This window comes from Xenopus laevis, chromosome 4S (genome assembly GCF_017654675.1).
Source record: "Xenopus laevis strain J_2021 chromosome 4S, Xenopus_laevis_v10.1, whole genome shotgun sequence".
Taxonomy (NCBI): domain Eukaryota; kingdom Metazoa; phylum Chordata; class Amphibia; order Anura; family Pipidae; genus Xenopus; species Xenopus laevis.
The window spans coordinates 86,112,424-86,133,996 of NC_054378.1; the positions used below are offsets into that span (position 1 = coordinate 86,112,424).

Genomic DNA, 21,573 nt, shown 5'->3' on the forward strand with positions numbered 1-21,573 from the left:
ATAGGCTAACATAGCAATTCGGCAGGTTTAAGTTGGCGAAGTGTCGAAGTCAAAGTTTTTTAAAGAGACAGTACTTAAATTTTCGAATGGTCTAATATTCAAAGTTTTTTCAATTCGAATCGAATTTTGGCCTATTCGATGGTCGAAGTACCCCAAATTTACTTCAAAATTCGAAGTTTTTGAATTTGAAAATTCACTTCGACCCTTAGTAAATGTGCCCCTTAAAAACAATAGCAGTTTAATACTGCTTCTTCAGGCTTTTGGCAACTGGAACTCATTTGTAAACTCAAATTTGCACCTGGGCAGCCAATGAAAGGTTTTCTTTCATTGTTCAACCTGTAGCTGGCTGAATAAAGTCAGACACTGATTGGTTGCTAAGGGTTACTGCCCAGATGCAAATTTGCCCAGTTTTTATAAATGAGCCCCTAGATTCTGCAGCCAAAGGATTTATTCAATAGGCAGGTAGCATTTCCATTGCAATACAACTCTCCAAATCTGTTCCTCCTTCTTTTGCAAAGGTAAATGAGCATCCAGTCCATGGAAGATTGTCCTTATGTTTATTCTTTATGCTCTTAAATTATTCTAACCAGTTCATTTAGGATTGTTCTTTCTTTGAAGTTTTGAAGGATGAAACTCCATCACTTAGAAGGTTGATGAAGGTTATGCAGGTTCAAAAGTTTAATCCCTGTCTTATAGCTTTTTTTCTATCAATACATTTAGGGGGTTATTTATTAAGGTCCGAATTTCTAACATAAAAATCCAATCAACTCCGACTGCCCGAATGGACTTTATTTATCATTAAAAAAGTCCAAAAAAATTGGGTCGGGCAAATATCCTATTACTTCAGAGCTTTGTCCAAAAAGTACAAATTTCTTTGACTTCGATTTTTTTGAGGTTTCAGACTTTTTGGTCCAAAATCCCCAGAATTACTGTATATACTCGAGTATAAGCCATCCGAGTATAAGCCGAGGTACCTTATTTTACCTCCAGTTTCTGCTCCCATTGGAGGTGCTGGTGTCTCGTTTTTGGATGCCGGCGACCATTCTTGGACGTCGGCGAATATTCTTGGAGACTATTCTTAGATGCCGGCGACCGTTTTTGCACTTGACCCGAGTATAAGCCGAGGTAGAGTTTTTCAGCATATTTTGGGGGCTGAAAAACTCGGCTTATACTCGAGTATATACAGTTGGATATCCGTACAAACAGCAGCGCAGACACTGGGACCTTACCCACTGACTTATACAGGACCTCGAGAGCTTTGAGTGCCGGATTTTGACGTTTAAGACCATTAATTTCAAAATTCTTTGTTTTTTAGTCCGATTTTTCGAAATTCGGATATTCAGAGCATAACAAATAACCCCCTTATTTTCCAAGAAAAATAAATTATATTTAATTTGGCATATTACTGTATGTAGGAGGAAAAAGGCCAAATGTGTATTTATATATTTTTCATGAGAAAGAGGGAAAAAACACAAACAAAAAATGTACCTCCAGACCTCGTCGAACTCCAGCACATATGTTTGTACCACCAGTTGCTGCAGTTGGAAGCTTTAACTTCAGACTTTCCCGTTGGAAAGTATCAGTTAATTTAACTAGTTGGGATTTGGTCTCAGCCACAGTGCTAAACACAACAATACCAACGTAAGCGCCCTGCTCCACTATTTGCATGATGTATAATTCTGATGCTTGATATAGCCGGGTGATGCGGTTAGCCTGCAGGAAACAGAAAGAGCCATTAGGTAAAGTTACTGGGACATTAAAAATGTAATTAAATAAGTGTCAAATGTCAACTTAAGCCAGAAACCTGTGCCAAATTCTCTAATGGGTTATAGCGATTTATCTAAGTTGATTTTATCTAAGTTATCGATTTTTCTGAATGTCTTTCTTTTCCTATGGAAAAATCTTTTTCTAAATTGAAAATTGATAGGTCCAGAATCAACTTCAACTGTGCATTCTACTGAAAAACTCTGTATTTTTATAGCAGGTACAAAGGTAGCAAAACTTTTGACAGTAATGGGTGGTGTGTGGAGAGAGTGGGCTTGATGGAGGGGTCCTGGGGTATTCCTGCTTATTGTTTGTACGTTTAAGAAAAATCTATGTGTTATTTCTTGAGCTGGACAAGCAGAAAACTTCAAGGTACTTAATGCTTCCACTTTCTGGTTCTTATGATGCAGATAATTCGATTACCAGCTCAGATAAACCTCTTATATAATGGTCTTCTACTTATCTGTATGCCCAAACTGTCATAACTAAAGGGTCAAGGGAGGGGTTTGTTAACATAAGCAGGATAACCTTTTCCACTTAAGAGCCACATACTGCCTAGTTATCTAAGTGTTTTTCTGGATTAGCACTTTCTTTCGTGTTACTTACAATTGTCATGCTTCCAGATATATCCAGAACCAAAGTGACCACTCTGTCCTTGTATTGCAATAGAGAAATAATAGGAGCTGGAATGTTTGATTCCATTAATGGAGGACTGGATTGTATGTCAGAAGACTTACTGATGACATCCCATGTGCTTTGTTGACTGCACAGGCGGTTTTGTTGGTTGGGAGCCTCTGAGTTATGGCTACTGCTATCACAGAAGGCATGTACCTTTGAAAAAATGGTAAATTATCATTAGACAACTGAATTATATATATAACATTATATATTATATAGCTATAGATATATTATATGCTATTTTATACACATAAAGATATGTGTCATTCCATAAACGTACGAATCAGCCTTGCAGAAAAAACCTTAGACCAGGGGCCCACTCTCAGTACTATTATTCTTCCTCTCCTCACTCAACCTCTATTCTCCTAGTCTCTTTTCTTTACATACTATAATTGATTATTCCATCTATTTAGCTTCTTTTTCTCATAGAAATAGGGAATGACCATGAAATACGCTAAATGTTTAGCAGCACAAGGGCCCACTGACTCCTGGGCCCACCAGAACTTTTCCTGGTATTCCAGTGGGCCAGTCCGACACTGTATCAAGAGCATGTAAATCGCCAGCGGGGTGGCACTCGGATCACTTCGTTTTTCCAAAGTTACCTCACTGATAAATATTAGCCTGCAGCAATTTAAATGAACTTGCCCAGATCTTTTTTCAGTAGCAGGAGACTGGTTTCTCGTTGGTGCTTGTAAAAAGAGGTTCTCTCCTGTTATTTTTTATATATTAACTAGTCCTTATTTATATGACCTTCCTTCACTGTTGCATAAATATATAAAAGTACTTTGGACATTTATCTGCTTAGCATTTATTAACACAGAGGGTAATACAAAGGCTACAGTAATGGCAGACCACTTTTTGCAGGTTAAAATAAGTAAGCCTGTTTCCTATCATAATAATCTGTACTATAATTAGCTGGGCCCCATAGTAGCTACTTACAAGTTTACTGCTCCATCCGCCCAGTTTCCCAGTTGGTCTATAGCCAGAAACTGACACCAGGTTCTCCTTAGCAGTTTTATCAGTTCATCTAAATTGTGTCAATTTTCTCAACAGCTAATATGCCCAAGAGATATTTTTTTAGGCTGTACTAGGAACCCCATATCTGTTTTATTAAATGTATGTAAATCACCCCAAATAATTGTTGAGTAATTTCACAAAAGACCGAGTTATGGGATAATGTCTCAGGCTCTAAAAATTCTCCTCCTGTATTCATGAGAAAGTATTCCATGATTCACTTTGCTCCAACCAGAGGGACCAAGCAGGCCCGGACTGGCAATCTGTGGGTTCTGGCAAATGCCAGAGGGGCTGTTATAAGGTGCCATAGAAAGTCAGTATTTAGTGGGCTGGTGGGGGCTGTTTGGGCTTCTGTGTGGGCTTAGTGGGCCTCTGTGTACCTGAAATGCCAGGGCCTATTTTCATTCTCAGTCCAGGCCTGGGACCAAGCAAATGTCTTCTGGTGTTACACTCAGAAAGGCTGTGTCTACTTAGATCAACTGCAATCTCGTGGTACCACCTGAAACTGTATAGTTGGTACAAGGTACAAGTATTTTTAGAATAAAAATTCACTGTACAGCACACAGTGATAATGTCTGAAAGGAGGTTAAGATCCTAGTTTATAGTTGCATACAGACTATCCTTCTTTTGCCAGTGCTTTGAAAAAACACAGATACCATAGTAAACTTCCCACTCTCTCCTAGTTAGTTATGTTCTAAGTAATTCTGGGAAACTCACCAACCAGCCCACCCCAAATTATTTACTAGGTTGGAGTACATGACAGCAGTTTTATTCACATAGGTAGCGGGCCTGTTTTCTTCTTTAAGACACACTTTGTATTGTACAGGTATGGAACCTGTTATCCAAAAAACTCAGGACCTGGGCCTTTCTGGTTTGGATCTTCATACCTTACGTCTGTTAGATAATCAAGTAAACATTAAGGGGTTTTATTTCTCAAAATCTGAATTTTTTTGATTTTTTAAAATTAAAAAGTGCGATCAAACTAGAATCCACAAATTGACCGTATTTATTATTTAAAAAGCACAATTCAATAGGATCGGGGAAAAACTCGATAAAATCGAGCGAAAACCTGAATCGCCTATTTTCTCTAAATTCCGAATTTTTTTAATTTTTGCTAGATATGCCCGAAATATTCAGATTTTCAGGCTAATTCCAGCACAGACCACAGAAACTTCCAAATAGGATAGGGACCTCTCCCATTGACTTATATACAACCTCGACAGGTCTGAGATGGCGGATTTTTGGATTTGGACGTTTTGCAGCTTCGGACTTTAATAAATCCAGAAAAATTTGAGTTTTGAACTAAAAAGCCTGACTGGACTTTAGTAAATAAACCCTAAATAAACCCAACAGGCTGGTTTTGTTGTTTTTTTGTTTTTTTTTTAAAGGTTTTTATTTTGCATTTTAAACAAAAAAACAAACAATAAACAGCACATATATGCTTTACACTTATTCAGCTCCGTTTACAAGTACTTATATGTATAGCGATGGTTTGAAGAAATAAATAGCCAATAACCATAATTACGGCAGAGTACTTCTCATAAATCAATCATCCGGAAGGGATGCATGGGGGTTGACGTTTAGCCAAGGGTCCCATATTTTCCCAAATTTCCCAGGTGTTCCCCTAGCATTGTACGTCAGTTTAATTAAGGGTAATGTACCATTGATCAAGTCAATCCATTGCTGCAGTGAGGGAGGGTTAGGGCTCATCCATTTCATAATTACTATTTTTTCCGCGTAGAAAAGGATCGACCTCAGAAGTGCTCTGGATTTCTGTAAGGGCACTACCTCATCTATGACACCTAATAGGCAAAACTCCGGGGACTTGATTCCTGGGAAGGAGAGGAAGACATTGGCGTATTGTATGACTTCTGCCCAGTATTCTGCTACTCGAGGACAGTCCCATATCAAATGGAGGAAACCAGCTTCATCCCTGCCACATTTTACACAGGTGGCTCCGTCTAGTTTACCCATGGCTTTGAGTCTCAATGGGGTAATATAAATTTGGTGAATCATTTTAAATTGAATCATTCTGTCTCTGAGTGAAATTAAACAGGGGTATAGGTTATCTATAGCCTCTTCCCATTGGTCCTCCTCTAGAGAAGGAATAAGTGACTGCCATTTTTGTTTGGCTTTGTTGAATGGGGGAAATTGAGAGGATTGAATTATATTGTAGAGCTGAGATAGCAGCTTGCTGGGGTCTGGAGTCCAAAGTCTGGCTTCCCACCCCAGCAATTTGAGTGTAATTTGAAAAGAACTGAACTGTGCCTGAAATGCATGTCTCAGTTGAAAGTATCGAAAGAATTGTATATCTTGACGATTCAGTTTGGCGTTCAATTGCTCCAGGGAGACAAAGCTATCCCCTACAATCAAATCCTCAATGTGTCTTATACCCATTTGTGGCCAGTAACTAAAGTGGTTTTGTTGGTTTTAATTATATTTTTGTTTGGCTCAAGAACAAGGCACTTTTTTATTACAGAGAAAATGGAGTCTATGGGAGATGGCCTTTTTGTAATTCTGAGCTTTCTGGATAACAGGTTTCTGGATAAAGCATCCTATACCTGTACTAGTATTCTTGCTGAAGAGCAACCATTCTGTAAATCTGGGAAAACCAATTAATGTAAAAATCTATCAAAATTTACAGAGTTGTCTGATATAAATAACGGTATTTTACATTTGGGTTATAACTTACTTAAAGGGGTAGTTCACCTTTCATTTAAAACTTAATTTAAAGATGAACTACCCCTATAACTCCTATTTGTACAGTGTAAGCAGAAATGTATCCAAGTAGTCGTTTGTGTAAAGTAAGTGTAAGTTCTATTAACCCTTTCAGACTCACAGGTTCCAGCACTTGGCCATACATAATAGATTCATCCACAAAGTTATCCATGTCAGGATAAAATCTGCAGTCCTCTTCATAGAGCCCAGTATTGATGTCATATCCACAAGGTTCCAAATGGCAAACCCCCCTTTGGCATACATCTATTAGATTTGAGCCTTTCATCTTCAAAGGGCACCTAGAATAACAAGCACACATTAATGTTTCCGGAGGTGCAGTTTTATTGCTACAGTGCAAAAGAATATAATTTTTGAAAATTAAAATTCTGTGCTTATAATGGAGTCTATGAGACATGGCCTTTCCATGTTTCTGAGCTTTCTCGATAACAGGTTTCCATATAAAGGATCCCATACCTGTACAATCATTGGATTTGGGTGTGCATTATACCAATTTATCAGTAGTCATTATAAGAAATTAAATCCTGCATGAGATAAACATTTGCTTACAAAGATGGACTGTACCTTGCAATTTTTTATAAACATATTTTTATAAGAAGGAGAAAACTATTTAGTGAATAGTAAATGATTTCCCTTACAGGAGAACATTACATTGCATTACAGTGTTCTCTACAGTTTCTATAAAGGACTTGATAGGTCCGTGGTTTTACGTTTATGTACATGTGATAATTACACTTCTCCAAAGCACAACTGTAGAAATGCTACATTAAAGGGACAGTACAACAAGGGAAGAAAGGAGGAGGGTTGCTACCTAGGCAAAAAGTATGTTTTTGCTGTATTGATCACTATTCATTGCACTCATGTTGAACAAGTGCTGACACTTTAAAGGAATAGTTCAGTGTGAAAATAAAAACTAGGTAAATGGATAGGCTGTGTAAAATATAAAATGTTTCTAATATAGTTAGTTAGCCAAATATGTAATGTATAAAGGCTGGAGTGAACAGATGTCTAATAAAACAGCCAGAATCCAACTTCCTGCTTTTCAGCTCTATAACTCTGAGCTAGTCAGCGACTTGAAGGGGGGCCACATGGTACATTTCTGTTCAGTGAGTTTGTAATTGATCCTCAGCATTCAGCTCAGATTCAAAAGCAACAGATATGACCCATGTGGCCTCCACTTAAGTCTCTGATTGGTTACTGCCTGGTAACCAGGGTAACCAGTCAGTGTAAACCAAGAGAGCTGAAAAGCAGGAAGTAGTGTCCTGACTGACTTGTTATACATCAAATCACATTTTTGGCTAACTAACTATATTAGAAACATTTTTTATTTTGCACCGGCTATATATTTACCCAGTTTTTATTTTTATACTGAACTGTTCCTTTAAGGCTCTGAAAGCAAGCATGGAATACCTACAGGTTGCTGGGCCCCCTACAAAGAAATCTTCGGAGGAGCCCAAGCATGTACTGCAATCCCAAGCCAGTTGTGTACTCTTTTCCTCGCTCCCTCCCTGCCACTCATTCTCAGGTAGGAAAGTGCCCGCCCAGGAAGGGGGATATTTTACAGCTGCAGAGGAAGCAGACCCACATTCTGGGCCCCCTGCAATACTAGGGTCTGCCTTATCTATAGTTATGCCACTAACTACATGGGGAACACAATTGCAAATCCTTCAGAGTAGCATTCTTTAAAAGGGATGAAAAATGGCAACATTTTCAGTAACAATTACAGGATATCTAGTTTTAAGCACGATATGTAGGGAAGGATGATAAACAGGATACAGACGGTTTAGCATTTTCCTACTGGCAGAACCTATTAGAGTTTATTAGAGTAAAGGTTGTCAGTTAATCAATCAAAGCTGTAAATGATGACACAATTTAAGACATGCTGCTGCCCTAAGAAATTATGTTTCTGACGATATATTAGAAGGCACTAACATAGATACTCCTAATTGGAGGGAAACATATACCACCCTTTTAGACAATTGCTCATTCAGTTGAGCTTATGGAGAAAAACATCTGAACTTCCAGAAATAATATACATGTATTTTTTTTACACAGACATACTTAATTCTACAGCATGAAAAAAAAACCATGATAGTCTGTCTGGGCTCTTTTAGACCTGTTTCCCACCCACCTCCTCCATGCTCACTGTAAAGTGATGGATTCTGGGACTTAAAGTTTTTCTGCTGTTCAACAAATCAGTGCACCACTCACTACGAAAAACAGAGAGACCTCAAGTCCCAGGATTGATGACATCAAAACTGAACAAAGTGAGGGAGGGGCTGCAGTATACCGTGAGCCTAAGGTTTCCAGTGAGCACACAGTGACACTACGATGGTTTCCTTTCAATCTGAGGGATCAATTATGTTTGTGTAGAAAATGTTACATTTATTTTAAGGCGAATGTCACAATCTTCCACTGTACCTTGTTGCTTCAATTACTTGTTTTTCAGAAAGATAGTAAGGGTGATCATAGTTGTATTCGTCAAAGACGCCCCAACGAAGGTGAGCCCACTCGTGCACGAAAACTCTCCCTGCGTGTAGGAATCGAAATTAGAAGAGTCCGCAAAATTTAGGTAGGCATAAATGTATGACAATGAGCAAATTGCATTAATATATAACTTTTATTGCCATGGATTGCTCGTCAAATTGGTGGCCAATTGGCCAAGCAAACAGAAAATATCATTTTAAAAGGTATCTAATTACCTCTTGGTCCATATATTGGTAGCATTTTCTCATCATTTACAAGGAAGTTAGGAGTAAAATGAATGTATTTTCCCTTTTCTCCACAACCTCCAAACTGTAAAGTATAGGGGTCGTCCCCATGGATAAAAGGTGATGCAACGATTACATCTGCCTAAAAACATAATAAAAAGTTATCTTGTAAGGAGCTGCATCTAGATAATTGTCCAACTTTGTCAGCAAAATTCTGAATTACCAGTAAATATACACATTATCTCTACAGCTGTCATTTGTATTGGCTTCATATAAAAGCTGCCTTAAGTAAGGGCACACGGGCAGATTCGAGGAGATTAGTCGCCTCTTCTTTGGGGTGACAATCTCCCTGAACTGCCTTCCCCTACCTTCCCGCCAGCTATAATGAAAAATCATGAGCAGGATGGCACTCGAGGCACTTAGTTTTCCGAAGTCGCCCAAAGTAGCCTCACGAGGAAACGTCGGGAGACTTGGGAAAATAAAGAGCCATGAGTGCCATTTCGCTGCCATTCACTCATGATTTTTCATTATAGCCGGCAGGAAGGTAGGGGAAGGCAGTTCAGGGAGATTGTCACCCCAAAGAAGAGGCGATTTGTCACCGGGGCGACTAATCTCCCCGAATCTGCTCGTGTGTCCTTACCCTAAGGGTGAGAACCTATAGTGCGAAAATAGAAAAGGACCAACAAAACTCATTATATTTATAAAAGTAAATTCTCTTTCATTATGCAAAGAAAAAACATTTTTGGCGAAGTTCCCATTTAAAGCATAACTTAGTCCAACCTATAGAACAATAGATGCCAAATAAAAATGTATTGCCGTTGGTAGCTGGGTGTTTCACAATGATGTTGTCCTCCCCTTTAAGCGACCAGCAACAGGATCTGATTTTTTTTAAAACTGTTTCAACATATCTTTTCATGTAGAAACAATTCACATGCTGAGAGCTATTTCTACACTGGATGCAACTGATAGACAATAGAAGTTAACTGAAGTAACTGCTTAGCAGTTCTGGGAAAGTGTTCTTTAAATGCTACAAACTGCTGCATATGGCCAGTTTTATCATTCTTGTTTCTGACGCTGTCAAGGAAAAGGGGGAATCACCTTAATCCATGATTTTCACTCATTGACAAAGCAGTGAACAGAAAGGCCTCCATAATCCTTGCAGATAATATTAATTCATATTAATTCATATTAACTAAGGCACACTAATGGTGCAGAATTATGTTAATCAGCCCATTTCACTTTAGAAAAATTGCCAAGGAAAACTGGCCAACTCTGAAGCAGCAGTAATTAAAAACTCACACAAACACACATAAAAGCAACTGAGAACAATAATACATGTTTCCTAGTTCTTAGGACAAGTTTGGGAATTGAGACGCCTGTAGGACGCAGCCATTAGCACATTTGCCAGAGATTTTCCAGTGATTTGATGTCACTCCATCTTTAACGGAAACTTTTTGAAGCTTTGTAACTAATTAAAAGCAATCAATGAAAATTGAAAGCAATAAAAGTTATCCCTGTATAAACAGCAACCTTAGAGTAAATGTGCCTGGCATTGTGTGGGCAAAAGACAATCAAACTTGCAGTTCGTTAACTTGCAGCAGGCGACTCCTGCTCTAAACACAGCACATTTATGTGATCATCACCTTTCCAAAAATAGCAAGGGTTAATAGATTTGGAGCATTTTGTCTCCAGCCCATGAAGATACATAATTCCAGGGAGGCAAAACACTGCAAGACATTTGACACACACTACCCTTACGCCAATGGCACTCGGGGGCAAATTTGAGAATTTTCTATCCCCAAAACATTTGCTAACAAACGTGCCTGTGTGCTATTGCCCTTAGTGTTACAGCTGCATATAAATATATATATATATATATATATATGTGTGCAATAGTAAGGTCGCTTTGTGATGTACTGAGTTTTAATACACTTTTTGCATCAATTGAGTGCTGCTTCATTCATTTCTATGGTGTATATATATATATATATACTGGCAATACATCATGGATAATTTACTTAATTTAGAAAGATAGTACAAGTCATTGAGCCCATGTGACTAATATCTGTATAAATTAATTTTTATTATTAATACACTACATTATTAATTATACATCATTGGTATAAGTACCATCAGGATCTGACTCCAGCTCTTTCTCATTGTAAGGGGAAAAACTCACCCTGGTGGTCTAGGGGTGCGGCGGGGACGCCTGCCGCGCCGCTCCTCTCCCTGTCCTGCTCCTTAAGGCGTGCGCGCCCGCGTCTCGCCTTCTTTATAGACGCGGATGTGCTGGCGTGATGACGTCAGCACGCAGAGGCGCGCATTGGCGCGAAATTCAAATGCTTAAAAGGAGATTTCAGCTTGGATATCATTGCCCGTGGTATTGGTTACTCTGTATTTGTTTGCACTATGTCACTCCCTAGTTTCCTAAGTGTTACAACATATCTAGGTTATATGGGGTTAATGGGTTTTTGTGTCTGTGTCTACATGTGGGTTTTTAAGGGAGTTGAAGGTTGGCTGCCGTCAGCTTCTGATGAAGTGGCCGGACGCCACGAAAGGCGTTTAGCGGGCAGCCAAGGTTCACTGCTGCTGTAATCTGCTTTTATATGTATCATAAATAAAATTTTCATTTTTTAATACTTCTACTGGACTCCTTCGGTGCTCCGCTTTTTTTTGCTTCTCCTTGGAATTTACTTGACCGTATGGGATAGCGGCTGGGTGTGCAGCACGTTTGAGTCCAGTGTCTGGTAAGTGCTCCCAATAAATTCAATTTTTTCTGGACATTGCCCGTGATAGGATTGTGTTTCCCGGTGCTTCTGAACCTTGTGATATTCATTGCTATATCTTTAACCTGTTTGATTCCTGTTTTGACCCCTGCCTGGCTATTTTGACTATTCTGACTTCTGGATCCTGACCCCTGCCTGATTACTGACTAACTCTTCTGATTAACCCTCTGATTGACTTCCTGGTTTGACCCTTGCCTGCCTGACTTCGTTTATCCTCTGCCTGCCTCGACCCGGCCTGATCTAACTACTCTTTTGCCTAACGCCTTGTACTACAATCTTTTGTCCAAAGACTTTGCTTTACAGTCGTGCCCCTCTGCCTATCCAGAACCCTCATCTTGCACCTCTCGTTTAAGTCCAGGTGGCATCCAAGTAAGCCGAGGGCTCCTCCCGAGGCCCAAAGGCGGTCACACTACTGGTGAAGCACGAGCCGAGACCAGGGTGCCTGGTGTTTGTTCTGGTGTTGGGTGCCGACAGTGACACTCATCAGATGCATTGTTTTACACAATCCCCTTTTCTAATCTGTTTCCCACCATTCATTCAGCTTTCCCTGTCTCTGTCTCTCTTTCTCTGTCTTCTTTTCATTCATCCACCTCTGGTATCCCCCTGTTGTCTGTCCCCCTTTACAACCTCCCCCCCATCCATCCCCCTTTGTTTCCAAGTACCTACTGTTGCAGTACACCCCCCTCAATCCAGATGCCCATAGGTAATATTATTGCTGGCCATAGTGAATGCACAGGAGAAAGTGGAGTAAGGGGCAAGTGAAATGTGAATAAGGGGGAAGAACTTGGGGGAGCACACTGTTAATAGAGGTAGTGCAGAGAATCTTTGGTGGGGCTGTGGCAAAAGCTGTCTGTGCCTGTATCTTTATTTTATACAGAAATATTTGGACATCAGAATGTGGCATTTATAAACATCTAAATCATATTTTGGGCATTTCTAAAATGACCACACTAGTTATAAAATAAAACCTTACCTTGTCATATGATTCTAATTTCGGCCTTCCGTATGAACTATTGGATGCCCAAGTATTGGGGATCAAAATTTTTGCACTCCTTATATAAAGTCTTTTTTTAGTAGCTTGGAATAAGTAAGAAGATGCATCGGTCAGCATTTCCTAGAAAAAAACAATAAGATGATACAGATAAAAGATAATTAATGAAAATGAAGCTAAGGCTAAGACTGAGAACGTCAGAGAGAACACTCCCAACTCAAATCTTTGGTTTGGTGCAAATCACATGATGTCCACATCCATCTGCCAATCCAATATACTTGTAACAGACAGCACCGGCAAGGAATCTTCTGTTTATTGAAATATGAGCTCTGACCCAAGCAATGTTTCAGACAACATCTGTCCTTTTTCAAGCTTGAGTTCGCAGTTCAGAGCCCATATTTCAATAAAGGCTTTTAATAGAAGATTCTTTGCTGGTGCTGTCTGTAACCAGTATATAAGACTGAGAACTTTCAAACAACAGCCCTGGTTTAGTCTGATAGCAGCCCCCTAACACAAGATAATAGCTCCCTGGTAGATATAAGAACAGGGGTGCGCCGCCAATGAGGCGAGCTGAGCCGCTCGCCTCAGACAGCAGCGCCTGAAAGGATTCCAGGGGCGGCAAAAAGCCGCTCCTGCACCTTTAAGAGCCGAATTTCCGGTTTTTGAACTGGAAATTCAGCTGTACTATTGCGAGAGAGCACAATTGCGCTCTCCGCAATAGTGTTTCTGCCTCCCCTCCCGACACGTAAGTTGGTGAGGGGGGCGGCATTGCAGGAGCCGCCTCAGGCGGCTCCTTAGTCAGAATCGGCGCTGTATAAGAACAGCACTCAATAGTCCCACTGAGACTGATTCACTTGCATTAAGTAGGAGAAACAGCCTGCCAGAAAGTAGTTCCATCCTAAAGTGCTTGTACAAGTCACATGACTGGGGCAGCTGGAAAACTGAAAATATGTCTAGGCCCATGTCAGATTTCAAAATTTAATATAAAAAAATCTGTTTGCTCTTTTGAGAAATGGATTTCAGTGCAGAAGTCTGCTAGAGCAGCACTATTAACTGATACATGTTGAAAAAAACATGTTTTCCCATGACAGTATCGCTTTAAACTAAACCAAAAAACTGAATTCACTGAATTCATTATAGAAAATTATTTGAAATACAGCTACAAAGTTAAAGAGTTGGTAACAAAGTGGAAATATTTATTTATATAACTTATCTGATTATCCAGCATCTACAAATCAACTATTTCTTGGAATTAAATGTCATATTTAGGGTTGCCACCCATTCGGTTTAGACCTGGACAGCCTTATTTTCAGAAGGGCTGACTGGGTCAAGACTGCCTGCCCGGATCTACAAATAAGAAAAACCTGCAGGCATCAGTCAATTGCTGATCACTAAATCATAACCCCGGCCCTGCGATTGGACTTGCCCGCCCTGTGACATCACTGGCCTGCTCCCCTGCCCATATCGCGTGCCACGGGGCCAGTAACAGATGGCAACCCTAGTCATATTTTTCATTACTTTTCAGTTTGTAATCCTGTAAAGAGTTATCAGTTACGTTTTTATTTCGATCATGTTTTAAACATAATTAACGGAGGAGGATATGGAAGGTTTATGAAGGCTTGGCCTCTCCCAAAAGAGACCAACTGCCATATATACTTATATATATTATCCCCTCCTATGTTAATACATACAGTTATAAGCTCTCCAATGAAAAGCAATCACCTCTCCAAATATGAATATTTATATTATCCTATTCAAAACAATACAAGATTCTTTAGGCAATTCAATGTGTTGCTCTATCTGGAAACTCTGCTCCATGTATTTGTAATGAAAATCAAATGACACACACTCTGGCAAATGTGCTAAATAATTCTTGTGGTTTATTTGAGATCTCCACACAACGTTTTGGAGGTACAACCTCCTTTCTAAAGTGCTCTCATTACAAATACATGGATATTCCCCTATTCCCCATAGCTCAATGTGGTGTTTATACAAATGGCCTGCAGGTGTCGCTGTGCATATGAGTTATACTGTGTATACATAGTACTATCAATACTGCTTAAGAGTGATAGAGTTGGAAGTTACTGTTGTGTAATGGCAGCATGAGTCCGCTAATAAAGCACTATTTTGCTCTTCTAAACTTCGTCTACCAAAACATAACAATGAGTGAGTTTGAATTCTTTCTGAGAGAGAGGAATATTGTGCATCGGAAATCGTCTACTGCTGACATTGTTAAATGTCAGCAAGCAAAATGCAAGGCTTATACAGACAGAAAATGTGGTGCAAGAGAAGTGCACTTTCAGCCTGGATCTTTAGTCAGAATTAAGAAACCAGGACTACTGAAACAAGGACAATCTAAATTTACTACACCACTTGAAGTGAGACGCCAGCGAGGACCATACACATATGAACTGTCTTATGGTCGCATATGGAATCCAAGTCGTCTTGCTCCTGTTAGATATGACTTTGGAGAAGCTCCATTTGATGAAGGACATTTTCCTACCCCTGATGCCAACTGCAATGGGCCTGAAGAAAGTAAACCTATAAGGCATACTGAGAGAATCAGAAAACTACCTGCATGGACCCAGGACTATGTGATGTGAATAATGCATAATATTGCTTTAAGATGCATACTGTTTAATTGTTGTTGTTTATTATATCAGCCCAAATGCTTTCCTACTATAGGGGAAATATGTGGTGTTTATACAAATGGCCTGCAGGTGTCACTGTGCACATGAGTTATACTGTGTATACATAGTACTATCAATACTGCTTAAGTCATAGAGTTGGAAGTTACTGTTGTGTAATGGCTGAACAAGTCTGCTAATAAAGCACTGTTATACTCTACTAATCCTCGGCTACCAAAACACAACACTTAATAATTACAATATTCTTACCTTTATTTTCTCAATAATCTTCCCATCCTCAGGCACTTGGGGATTAACTGCTATAATAATATCTTCATATCCATTATTTTTCAGCTGTACCAGTGAGTTTATAGCTAAATGTACAGACTGAAAAGCAGAAATCAGTGCAAGAATTTGTAATAGCCTCATAGTGCCCAGTCTGCAGCCTGTCCGTGGGCTGTGTCCTACAGGAGAGGCTCGTGGCTTTTCTATTTGTCCTCTGGTATCTTATCCTTGTCTGGCTTACTGCTATTTCCCTGGAAACAGGGCACAAAAATAACATTTACAATGATTTTGCATTAGCTTTTACACAGGAAACTTCACTTCAAGCATTTCATTAGATCTGATAAGGAATTCTGCCCGTTTTATTTTATTGATAAATATGGAAAAGAGGAAGGTTCCTTTATAGGAATAAACTTCCTTGGTAAACATTAAATGGAAACTATGTCCTAAGGAGGCATTAGTAGATGACCTGTTCAACTACAATCTGCTACTCAAGATGCAATATGGTTGGAATAGGCCAAACTGCCCAACCATCTGAGCGGCAGCGATGTGTGGGTCGAGAAAAACTTGACCCACACCGGACCCTAACCCGCAATCGGCCTACCCGTCGTACATTTACAGATGGTGTGCCGAGGTCAGCCTGCGGGGGTAAAACTGCGGGTATCAGACCGGCCCGTACATCACTATTGGGAGGCTATTTGCTCCAAATGCTTTATAAAGTGTTTCATGCTGTGTAATACAGTTATTTATCTGAAACACACAAGGTCCAAAAAGTAATTGCTTATAAAAATTAACGACTGATCTCTCATTTCTATCTCCAGAAGGTTGCAGTGGCCTGATGTTACCGATGTAGCATGGGTAGGGTTGCTACCTGGCCGGTATTTTACCGACCTGGACGGTAAAAATGCCGGTTCATCCCAATGTTATTAATAGGGAAAAAAGATAAATATATAGGAAGGCCGGTATTTTTTTCCACAAAAGGTGGCAACCCTAAGCATGGGTGTTCCACTGCTATCATAATAAACCCTTTGGTACAGGAAATATCAAATGTTTTATTGCAAGTTCTCAACACCCAGGCCTCACATATGTGAAAATAACTTCCAAAACAACTGTGGTCCTTGGCAAGAGGGGATTTTTAAATCTGGCCATTGCTAGGTGTTGCAGTTTCTTATTCTTAAAAAAATGTATGCCCAAATCCTGAGAAAGTGATTAATGTGTATGCATTCAAATTAATGTATATGTCCCACTTTTGCTATGTGTGCTGGAATTATATCTTGTGTATTCACAGCTTAGGGGTAACATTGCACTCTCATATATTTTTCCTTAAAGAATTCCTGGTATTTGGTCTCTTCATTTTCTTGCACTGGATAAAATCTGCACTTTGTCACTTTGCATTCTTGCTCACCTTTCCTAATGTTATATTCTCAGCAGGAGTGCCCAACGCTGGCACCACACTAACATATCTGCTTGTCTAGTTACTCAGCAGCGCTACTGTGTTTAATTACTGTAAAGACTGATCTGTGGCATTTTGTCTCAGCATATATTTGCCCCACAAAAGGTAGCAGAGAAAAACAATGATAAATACATATATGCTTTTGACACATAGAGAGATTAGGTTGCTGCTAAAAGTAAATGGCTGGAAATAGGTTTTGTGGGCAACTGCACCCATAGAGAATGAACTGTGAGAATGAATAGCACCAGTACATACATTATACATATAACTTGTAGCACACCATTATAGAGATTCTACTTCTTTAACAACCTTTTCCTATGAATTTTCAGTTTTGGAGGCTTACATTTTCTACATGAATTCGATCTAAGGGGCAGATGTACTCGAGAGTGAAGTGGCTAACGCTAGCGTCAATTCGCTAGCGTTGTCGCTGCAGGGACATCACCAATTTACTAATGGGCTAAGGCGTCACTTCACTAGTGAAAGAGATAGACACCAGTGGTCATTTGCACTCTATCACCAGGCGACAATTCACTGTGGCGAATGTATGTTACTCCACAAATTCAATGAAATGCGGATTTTACTTTACCTCTTTTGCCAGACGAAGTGCACTGGAGTGCATAGATCTTCCTCAATCTTCTGTTTCTTTCTGTTTAATGTTTTCTTTATTAAGGTTCCCTGGACTTGTGTAATGTTGTGTAATATTTGCTGCAACATATACGTCCATTCAACTTTAAATTTCCTGCCGTATGCAAATTAACCTGAGCACAAGACCTTTAGCGAATTTGCGCTAGCCAGAAATGAACGCTAGCTCATCTTCACTTTCAATTGCTCGTATTGCCGAAGTAAGGACTTTTGCAGGCTATCACTCTGAAAAAAGGAAAAGACGCCAGTGCTTTATGGACTTTGAAGCTTTTTCCACTAACAAATATGATGTAATTAACAGAAGATTGAGGAAGATCTACGCACTGCAATGCACTTCACCTGGTCTGAGCTGTCGAAGGCAAGTCTGTCGAAAGAGGTGACGTTCAGTAAAATCTGCATTTCATTGAATTTGCAGAGTAACGTCCATTCGCCACAGCGAATTGTCACCTGGCGATAGAGTGCGAATGACCACTAGCGTCTACTGTATCTCTTTCACTAGCGAAGTGACGTCTGAGCCCGTTAGTAAATTGGTGATGTCCCTGCGGACGGTAATGCTAGCGAATTGACGCTAGCATAAGCCACTTCGCCCTCGAGTAAATCTGCCCCAAAGATTGTTCGATTTCAGACGAGCTGAATTGTCAGATATACAGGTAGAAAAAATAGAAATCTAACTGTATGTGATGATTCACTACTAACAGTGGCCTCCAAATCTTCTGCAGATATCGGTCGACTCGTCTCCTGCCATACTGGCACTGAATATCATACAAAACTTTGTTTTGAACAATATTATCAGTGCATCTATGGCCTCCATGAATTTGCTTCTACTACTTTTCCTGTGTGACCTTAGGAACAATAACACCAAAAAATGTAAGTATTTGAAAGAAATGAAAGTATAATGTACTGTTGCCCTGCACTGATATGACTAGTGTGTTTGATTCAGAAACTCTACTATAGTTTGTGTAAACAAGTTGCTCTGTAGCCATGAGGGCAGCTATTTAAAGCTAAAAAGGAGAAAAGGCACAGGTTACACAGCAAATAACAGATAAGCTCTGTAGTATACAACTGGATTCTATAAAGCTTATCTGTTATCTACTCAGTGTTATGTGACTGTTCCCATAACTACGCAGCAGCTTGTTTATATAAACTATAGTTGTGTTTCTGAAGCAAACACACCAATTTTACCAGTGCAGCACAACAGTACTGTAATTTCTTTAAAACACTTTCATTTCTGTGTTACTGTTCCTATAAGCCTGACATGCATTGTCAGATCACCATCAAACAGTTTAGCCATGCCAGTGCAAATAGGCAGTTATGCAAAATGCATTCCATTTGGTCCATGTTTCTATTCAAGTGAAATGATCAGCTGCGGGGGTTTCCCCTTGCTCATGTAAGTAGCTGCCAGCCGCTTTCCTCTGGTTATCCCAAGCTTACACAATCATTGGCTAACATTGCACAACACAATAACAGGGGAGAGGAGGAGACTGCCATCCAGCAGGAGTTTTAGATTAAAGATTGGAACTATATTTACCAAATTGTGTGGCATGACTAATAGCATAGACAAACAAAGGATTAAACAGCTTTATCTAAATGCATATACTTAGATTAAATACTTCATTTCCTCTAGAAGATCAGGAATCAAAGGTTTTTTTGGCCAAATACTTCCATTTTCGAACAAATAGGCCCGTTTTCGAATCAAATTCGAATCGTACGAATCTAAGTAATAGCTCATGCTATTCAATGTTTTTCCCCAAAAATACTTAGATTTGTCCACTAATTGACTCCAAATGGGTTTTAAGAGGTCCCCCATAGGCTGAAACAGCAATTTGGCAGGTTTTAGATGGCGAATGGTTGAAGTCAAATTTTTAAAGAGACAGTACATGATAAGTCTCGAAATTCAAATCTTCAAATTTTTATCAAATTTTAATCGAATTTGGACTATTCCCTAGTCAAAGTACACAAATTAGCTCAAAATTCGAATTTTTTAAATTCGAATTTTCACTTCGACCTTTGATAAATCTGCCCCTAAGGGTGGTGGCAGACGGGGAGATTAGTCGCACAGCAACAAATCTTCCCTACTGTGGGTGACAAATCTCCCCAAAATGCCTTCCCGTCAGCAAGAATACGAATCGCTGGTGGGATGGCATACGAATCGTTTGGGATTTCCGAAGTCATCCAAGCAACCCAAAACTATTCGAATGCCATCCCGTCTGCAATTTGTATTCTTGCAGGCAGGAAGGCATTTGGGGAGATTACAAAGCATTCAGATGTAGTGAGAGGTCATCCAGCAGTAAAGCAGTAGCCAAGGTATTTTTCTAAAGAAAGTAAAAATCTTTATTTGGACATATGTAGGCCTGACGCGTTTTGTGCCTGAGGTGGGCACTTACTTATAGGCTAGCCTATGAGTAAACCTATTTTATAAAATTACTTTGGCTACTGCTTTACTGCTGGATGACCTCTCACTACATCTGAATGCTTTGTATTTTCCCAAAAATTTGGCAAACCATTTGTATTTTTGACTTTGTACTTTTTCATTATATATATACTTTCGTCAAAGAAATGGAGCCACTCACCAGTACTTATATGGCTTCATTTGGGGGCAATTAGTTTGCCCGCAGTAGAGAAGATTTGTTGCTGGGTGACTAATCTCGCCGTCTGCCACCACCCTAGGGTCGGCCACACGAACAGATTCAGGGAGATTAGTCGCCCCAGCGACAAATCTCCTCTTCTTCGGAGCGTCAATTTTTTCGAACTGCCTTCCCCCTGACCTCCGCCGGCTAAACTGAAAATCGCCTGGGGGGGAAGGGACACGTGGCGCTTCATTTTCTGTAGTTTCCTTGAAGCGCCGCGTGTGCTTTCCCCCAAGCGATTTTCATTTTAGCCGGGGGAGGGCAGGGGGAAGGCAGTTTGGGGAGATTGTCGCCCCCCAAAGAAGACAAGATTTGTCGCTAGGGCGACTAAACTCTATGAATCTGTTTGTGTGGCCAGACCCTAAACACTGTTCCACTATCCATTAATTAAACATATTCAATTATTTTAAAATTACGTGTGAATGTAATTGTTCTAGAAAACAGAATCTGCCAGGCTCTTATAATGTCCTCTCTCCTGAAACAGAGTCACAGAAGCCAGCTGCCTGTAACCCACCTGCAGAACTTCTTTGTGCTACACTGTTTCAAGCAGCAGACACAGGGAAGGGAAAGGAATAAATAATGTAATACAAGATGTAATACACTACAGCTCTTTCACACACAAACACCAAAAGAAAAACTGTTACTATTTCATTTGTACAAGTCACACCCAAAGAACTCCCCAGAGATAAACACAACTGCTGCCTGGCAGGGATACGTTGTATCTGCTGATCCGTGTATTACAAGTAGGAGCAGTAAAACTATAAAAAATAAACCTGTGGCAGCTCAAGCCCCATTCAGTCGCTCCTCACAGTCACATAACTTACCCTCTTGCTGTTCCCAGCTCAGTGAGACGCTATCTTCCCAGCACCGACAGAAGCAATGCGATTGCTGTAACAGGATGATGAATATATAGTGATTTCAGATCTGGAAATTCCAAAATTCTCTGCCTCCCCCCTTACCCTATTGGGCAATGCCACACCCTCTGCTGAGCAGAACAACTCTCTCCCACTGGGGACTGGCAGGTGAAGGTGAGGAGCACAGGAGCAAGGGACAAGTAAAAGGTGACTATAAGGAAAGTACTTACTGTTATGCACTGATGCAAACAAAAAATAGGCTCATATTTGCTTATTACAGGCATTAAAGGGGTGCTTAATTTTTAAGTTAAGTTTTAATATGTTATAGGTTGTCTTATTCTAAGCAACTGTTTACTTGGCCTTCACGTTTTCTTTTTATATATATATTTTTTATTTATTTGCCTTCTT

The 21,573-nt window shown here is 39.8% G+C and overlaps 1 protein-coding gene across 1 annotated transcript in view; it reads right to left on the reverse strand.

Moving 5' to 3' along the window:
* clca3p.S overlaps nt 1–21,229 on the reverse strand; it is a 33,644-nt gene extending 12,415 nt beyond the window's left edge. Inside the window, exons 1-8 of the mRNA XM_018261040.2 lie at nt 21,136–21,229; nt 15,578–15,843; nt 12,663–12,803; nt 8,895–9,045; nt 8,614–8,722; nt 6,296–6,473; nt 2,371–2,595; nt 1,489–1,713 (exon numbers count right to left, since the gene is read on the reverse strand). Of these exons, the coding sequence (XP_018116529.1) occupies nt 1,489–1,713; nt 2,371–2,595; nt 6,296–6,473; nt 8,614–8,722; nt 8,895–9,045; nt 12,663–12,803; nt 15,578–15,736 (1,188 nt within the window). The 5' untranslated portion in view covers nt 15,737–15,843; nt 21,136–21,229. The remainder of the gene's footprint in view (nt 1–1,488; nt 1,714–2,370; nt 2,596–6,295; nt 6,474–8,613; nt 8,723–8,894; nt 9,046–12,662; nt 12,804–15,577; nt 15,844–21,135) is intronic.
* Nucleotides 21,230–21,573: the final 344 nt, after the last annotated feature.